Raw genomic sequence first — 7,220 nt, forward strand, 5'->3', positions numbered from 1 at the left:
TATATATATATATATATATATATATATATATATATATATATATATATATATATATATATATATATATATATATATATATAGATACACATTTATATACATTCATATTTAAATAATTCCACGACGTAGAATAAAACGTTCTTTTGAAGAAGAACAAGAATTTCAACAACAACGTCGAAAAAGAAAAGCGGATAATCAACGTCAACGTAATAAAACTATAAAAACTTTAATTAAAAATAGTAATGTACAAATAAACCATAACCCAAGACCCTATACTGTTTTATGTGTTGATGGTACAATACATGGTAATCGTGTAATAAATCTAAACAACGAGATAGCTGGAGGTAGTACCATAAATGTTACAACAGTATGTCATCAATCTGCCGAATATCAATCCCATTATCGAGCACGTAAGAGAAGGCAGCCATGTTTAAGTATTAATAATACAATGTCTATAAACGATATAGCAGAATATTATATTGATTCCATGGATGTGCTTTGTATCCATTGCAATGCAAAACATTTTGCAGTTGAAAAAATATCTAATAAGAGAGATTCATTTCATGATTTTTGTAATCATGGTGCGGTATATTTGGAATCTTTACCTCAACCTCCACAATTTCTTTGTAATTTATTTAATGGTAGTCATGCAAAATCCAATAAGTTTTTCAAATATATACGCAGTTATAATAGTTCATTTTCATTTGTGTCATTTAATACTAATTTAGTTAATTTTCAAAATAGACGATCAGGTCCATATTGTTTCAAAATACAAGGACAAATTTATTATCAAATAAATACAGCATTATATGTTGCCCACAATGAAAATCCGACTTACGGTCAGCTTTTTATTATAGATTCTAATGAAGCAATAAATTATCGTTTTAATGAAAATTCAAATTTAGATTTTGAAATTATACAAAATCTTGAATATATAATGCGAGAATTTAATATATTTGCTCAATCTTATCAAATGATGGGTGAAGAATTAGAAAATCAACAACAATTAGAAATAGAATCTGGAGAATTGTTGCCAGAATTACAATTATTATTTACATTAAGACCAGGTATGGATCGACGCCGATATAATGCTCAAAGAACTAATGAAGTTGCTGCTGTTTTTCGGACGACTGCTGATGGAGAAATTCCAGAATCATACGTAACAATACGTAATAGAAATGACAAAACTTTACAAAACGTTAGTACCATGGATCCAAATGTTGAACCATGGATATATCCATTATTTTATCCATATGGTACTCAAGGATGGCATTGTAATTTAACAAAGTTAAATAGTAATAAACGAATAACTAGAGGCCAGTATATTAAATATCGAATGGCTATTCGTGATGAATTCAACGTCTTCTTATTAGGGCGTCGTCTATTTCAACAATTATGTAAAAATTGAAAAGGACAGAATAAATTATTGTAGAGATCATCAAAAAGAATTACGTACTGAAACATATCAAGGTTTAAAAGATTATTTTCAAACTACAGCGAATAATTTAAATGGACGCATTGGAAAGATGATTATACTTCCATCCACATTTATTGGATCACCGCGTAATATGTTACAAAATTATCAAGATTCAATGGCAATAGTTAGTAAATTTGGTAAACCAGATCTTTTCATTACAATGACTTGCAATCCAAAATGGCGTGAAATTGAAGAAAATCTTTTACCTGGTCAACAAGCTTCTGACAGACCTGATATCTGTGCTCGTGTTTTTAATATTAAAAAGAATTATTTAATTGATTTAATTGTTAAACAAAAATTTTTTGGAGAAATAGCAGCCTTTGTATATGTCATTGAATTTCGAAAACGTGGTTTGCCACATGTTCATATGTTAGTTACTTTAAAATACGATTTTAAAATCACAACTCCACAAATTGTTGACAAATATATTTCTGCTGAAATTCCTGATTCTTGTGAAACTCGTACTTTACATGATATAGTAATGAAACATATGATTCATGGACCTTGTGGTGATTGGTGTTTGGTAGATGGAAAGTGTTCGAAACATTATCCTAAACCATATCTTGAAGAAACCAGAATGGATGAAGATGCTTATCCTTATTATCGTCGACGAAATAATAGTAGAAATTTTGAACGCCCTGGTGGATATATAGTTGATAATCGTTATGTAGTTCCGTATTGTCCTACTTTATCGATCATTTTTAATTGTCACATAAATGTTGAGGTAGTTTCAAGTATTAAATCGGTTAAATATCTGTATAAGTATATTTACAAAGGACATGATGTTGCTGCTATAACAATTGAGCCAATAACAGAAAATGTAATTATTGATCATGATGAGATACGTAATTTTATAGACACACGCTATGTTGGACCTGTAGAAGCCAGTTGGCGTATTCTTGAGAAAAAATTACAAGATAAAAGTCATACTATAGTACGTTTACCTGTGCATCTTCCTAATGAACAAAATGTTATAATCGAAAATGAAGCCATTGAAGAAGCAATGACTTCTGCTTTAAATCAAGTTACAATGTTAATTGATTATTTCTCATTAAATTCTCGTGATGAAGATGCAAGACAGTATTTATATGTAGAAATTCCACGCTATTATACGTTTAAGAAAGAGAAAATTAATGGAAGAAATCTATCACGTTGGGTTAAACGCAAAAGTCATTATAATTGTATAGGACGAATGTATTCCGTTAGTCCAACACAAACTGAATTATATCATTTACGACTATTATTATTCACTGTAAAAGGAGCTACGAGTTTCGATAATTTAAAAACTGTAAATGGAGAAGTTTGTCAATCATTTTCAGCGGCATGTCTGGCTTTAGGTTTGATTGAAGATGATGATGAATGGAGACGAGCTATGCGAATGAAGCTGTTGGATGGATGATGCCAAGACAACTTCGTAGATTATTTGTACGTATATTATTACATTGTCAACCGTTGCATCCTGAAGAGCTTTGGGAAAATTTTAAAGTAGCGATGTCAGAAGACTATGTGCGACACTTTGGATTGTTACAAGGACAACAGAAAGCTTATGCACAAATTGGTACCATGCTTTCTGCTGAGGGTAAAACTTTCGCAGATTTTCCACAAATGGAACAATTGACAGAAAATTATGAAGACGAAGATTATACAACACTTGAGCAAGCTATTGGAAGTTGGTATCAGACAATATGAACAGTTAAATGACAAGCAAAAAGAAATAGTAGATCTTATATTTAAAAAATTAGATAATAATAATCACAATAGCAATTGTTTTTATATCGATGGTCCAGGTGGTTCAGGTAAAACGTTTACATACACAACTATCTATCATTTAGCTAAAATTCGTAAGAAACATGTATGTACAATGGCTTTTACGGGCATTGCAGCGACATTATTGCCAGCAGGAAAAACGGTTCATAAGACATTTGGATTGCCGGTTCCATTATTTGCTGATTCATCATCCAGCATTAAAATCCAATCAAAAGAAGCTCAATATTTGAAAAAAAAACAGATATTTTTATTTGGGATGAAGCGCCAATGGCACCACGATATGCTCTAGAGATTATGGATCGAACGTTGCGTGACATTATGAATAATGATTTACCTTTCGGTGGAAAAATTATTGTAATAGGTGGTGATTTTAGACAGCTTCTCCTTATTAAGATACATGGTACTCGAAATGAAATCGTGAATCTTTCGATCAAGTTTAGTTCTACTTGGAGACATTTTATAAGTTTCTCTTTAACGGAAAACATGCGAGTTCTTCCAGAGGAAACTGAATTTGCAAAATTTCTATTAGATATAGGAGATGGCATATTAAATGATTCTAATGACAATATACAACTTCCGGATTATTGTATTACACCAATTAATGCCGATATTGTAGAAGATATATATGGTGATCTAATACGAAATAAAGAATTTAATAAAATGTCAAAGTGTGTAATACTTTCTGCAAGAAATGTCGATGTAGATGAAATTAATAAACGAGTTGTCGAATTATTAGATACATTTGAAGAACGAATTTATACAAGTACAGGTAGTACTGAAAACTGTGGTGATAATGGTGACATTAGTGAAGTTTTACTACCAGAATATTTAAATACTTTGTCTCCTTATGAATTACGTTTAAGACCAAATTGTGTCATTATGTTAATTAGAAACCTCAGTATCAATGAAGGTCTTTGCAATGGCACTAGATTAATGATTATAGAACTTGCTGATCACTTATTGAAATGTAAAATTTTAACGGGTGATAAAGTAGGAGATATTGTTTTCTTAAATCGTATAACTTTGTATTGCGAAAATGTATATCCTTTCACTTTTAAAAGAAGACAATTTCCGATAAAATTAGCTTTTGCTATGACAATTAACAAGTCACAGGGACAAACATTTGACAGAGTAGGAATAGATCTTCGTAAAGATGTTTTTAATCATGGACAACTTTATGTTGCCTTTTCACGAGTACGTTCTTGGGAAGCATTAAAAATTTATCTTGGCAGTCAGCGAAATAATAAACAAGTTAAAAACTACGTATATAAAGAAATATATGTATAATTTTTCTCCTCTTAAATTTTTATATAAAAGTAGTTTTTGACATATATAATTATGTGCGTATATCATTAAAAATGTACAGTTAAAAAATAAATGGCGCGCGTATATATATTTAAGCTATAATGTAGTAGTATTGTATTTATTTTATGTTTAAGCGCGTGTAGTATTGTAGTATTTTGTGATATATATAATGAAAAAGCTAAATGGCGCGCGCGTAGCGCGCGCTTGTATTGTTCTAGTTTAAGAAAAATTCGTCCGCCATATTGGATCCGCCATTTTTATTTTTTTTTAGAAATATCCAAATCTTAGTGCTATCTACTCACAAGCTATGTATCCTCTTTTTTCCATTAGAAACAACAATTTAATCATATGATTTGTGTTTTTAACTCATATGAAGCGCCATATTTTGACCGCCATATTGAATTTTCAAAAGTACCACACTGTATTTGATAGAGCACACAAAAACAGAGATTTTAAGCCCTAAATCATTTTAATCGGTTCAATAGAATTTTAGAGACGGCCCTGTCCCGGTTGACATGGAACGTCTCATATATATATATATATATATTGTATATGTATATATATATGTACAATATTTATTTATTATATTACATTACAGTACATTACGTTAATAATATTTTTTCTTTTATAAATCCAATTCTAAAGAAACACGTAAACACTAAGTAATTAACTCACTTATACAATAATATATTATTCTTTTAGTAATATATAGTTATATGTAAGCATGTTATAAAAGTAAATTATTAATAACATTATTAAATGCATTATTTATTACATTTCATTTATAATATTTTTCATTTTATAAATACCTTATTTTTTCTCTTTCTTTATTTCCCTCTCTCTCTCTCTCCTTTCCCCCCTCATTCAGAGGGAATTCCTTTTTTCTTCTATTTCTCTTTTTCTTTGCGAATGTATATTATTAACCTAACCTCTTACTGTTAAATAACAAGCCGCGCACACGACACACAAGCGAGATGACTAATCGCACTATATACCGGCTTTGGAAAGTTTAGAGTGAAGTTTAAAACCTTACGTTAAAAAAAAAACAATATTGATGTAGGAAAGACCGGGGCTAAACCGTCCGTTTTTTTCGGTGCCGATTTTTAACAACAAAATAAATAATTGTAGTTAAATGTGGTATACCACTGTAAAGAGTGAACCTTTAGCTACAAAATTTATATAGGAAATTTTTGTCTACGTCGCTTTGTTTAACCGGTATAGAGCAAAAATGAAAACGATGAAAAAATTGAAATCTCAAAAATGCCGGGGTATAACCGTCTGCACCGTCTACATATACGTACATCTAATCCTGAAAAATGATAGAATACATTTTAATAATTGTTTTTTAAGAAAAAAAAATAAAAATTTATTTAAAATTTTTATGCGAAACATTATTAAAAAATAGTTACGAGAGTTCCTCTTTCCGCAGAAGTCACTCGCCCGACTTGTTTCACTCCTCGACGTCCGATGACTCTATTCGGTGTCTGAACGGTTGTAATTCCCGTCTCATCCATATTCCATATGCAGTGAGCCTGGAAATGCCCGGAAATGCCTTAAAAATGCACCCTGACGGATTAGCCCCAAACACAAGTTTCAGGTTTGATCGTCCACGAAATATTAGACATCAACGATAATGAAAAAACTACACTGGATTCGTGTTCAGCATGCATTACTCTTTATAATCACGTACCTCGAGATTTGGAAAGCAAATATTATTGCAGATATTACAAAATTTCCACGCGCAGAAAATGTAACTTTCACCTTCCGAAAACACGTTTGCCCTCGTAAAAATCATAACACGGCAGGTAACCTGCCGAAACTCCGTTGGCCACATGGGTACCATAAGCAGCGTTTACAATGTTAATAGCGAGTTCGCACAATATACAGGTTCCGAGATATTTGATTAGACGTATTTACCCCGTAGACATTTTAGCCCCGGTCTCCCTTACTACGTTCAACGTGCTTGGCGTTGGAAAGAGTAGAAATTCATTGCGGTAAAGTGAAAAAAACGTCTCGTAATATGTCACGTAAGTATTATATAGATTATAAATAAGTATTACAAAATAACGGCAAAACTTGCAATTTTGACAGTTTTCCTTTTTATTTTCAGAAATAAACAATAATAACTTATCAACGCTGCAAGAACTGAGGCAGCAAATACAACAACAGCAGTTTGTATTATAATTGAGGAGCTGCAATGGCAGTTACAAGAGCGGGACCAGCCGCAGGAGCAGATGCAGCAGCAACAGGAGGCCGAGCAGCCACTGCTGCTCCAGCCGCTGGCGCAGCAACAGCAAGAAGCCAACGAGCAGCCACTGGCGCAGGGACCAATTAGTACGTATTTTTTAATCAAATTGTTTTTATGTATATTAGAGCACTGAGAAAAAAAATTGTTGATTCAATAGCATCTGTGTTATTGAAAAATATTTAATTGATTTAACTACAACGCTCTTAATACTATTATACGCTCTTAATACTATTATAGGAAGTGTAATCCAAGAACTACATATTTATTTCAAAAAACGCAATGATATTGAAAATATTTTTTTATCTAATGACACATTTTGTTGCTTGAAATGTATATGCAATTTCACCAATTAGATATTTAATAGCAAATAAATTCATTTGATTTTGAAATACTATTTTAATTGATACAAATAATTATACTTAATGC

General features: G+C 31.3%; 1 protein-coding gene across 1 annotated transcript; it reads left to right on the forward strand.

Annotated features, from left to right (window-relative positions):
• The first annotated feature begins 973 nt into the window (after positions 1-973).
• Positions 974-2,873, forward strand: LOC112457579. The gene is made up of 2 exons (XM_025020730.1): positions 974-1,271; positions 2,794-2,873. Exons 1-2 carry the CDS (start codon positions 974-976, stop codon positions 2,871-2,873), a joined length of 378 nt encoding a protein of 125 aa, XP_024876498.1.
• The last annotated feature ends 4,347 nt before the right edge of the window (positions 2,874-7,220 follow it).

This window comes from Temnothorax curvispinosus, unplaced genomic scaffold (genome assembly GCF_003070985.1).
Source record: "Temnothorax curvispinosus isolate PA1 unplaced genomic scaffold, ASM307098v1 QBEX01007906.1, whole genome shotgun sequence".
NCBI lineage: Eukaryota > Metazoa > Arthropoda > Insecta > Hymenoptera > Formicidae > Temnothorax > Temnothorax curvispinosus.

Excerpts from the sequence above, each read along its gene's own strand:
- LOC112457579 (XM_025020730.1), top strand. The coding sequence starts at position 974 with ATGGGTGAAGAATTAGAAAATCAACAACAATTAGAAATAGAATCTGGA. Across the intron at positions 1,272-2,793 it reads TGGTACTCAAGGATGGCATT|CGGCATGTCTGGCTTTAGGT; the intron begins GTAATTTAACAA and ends AATCATTTTCAG.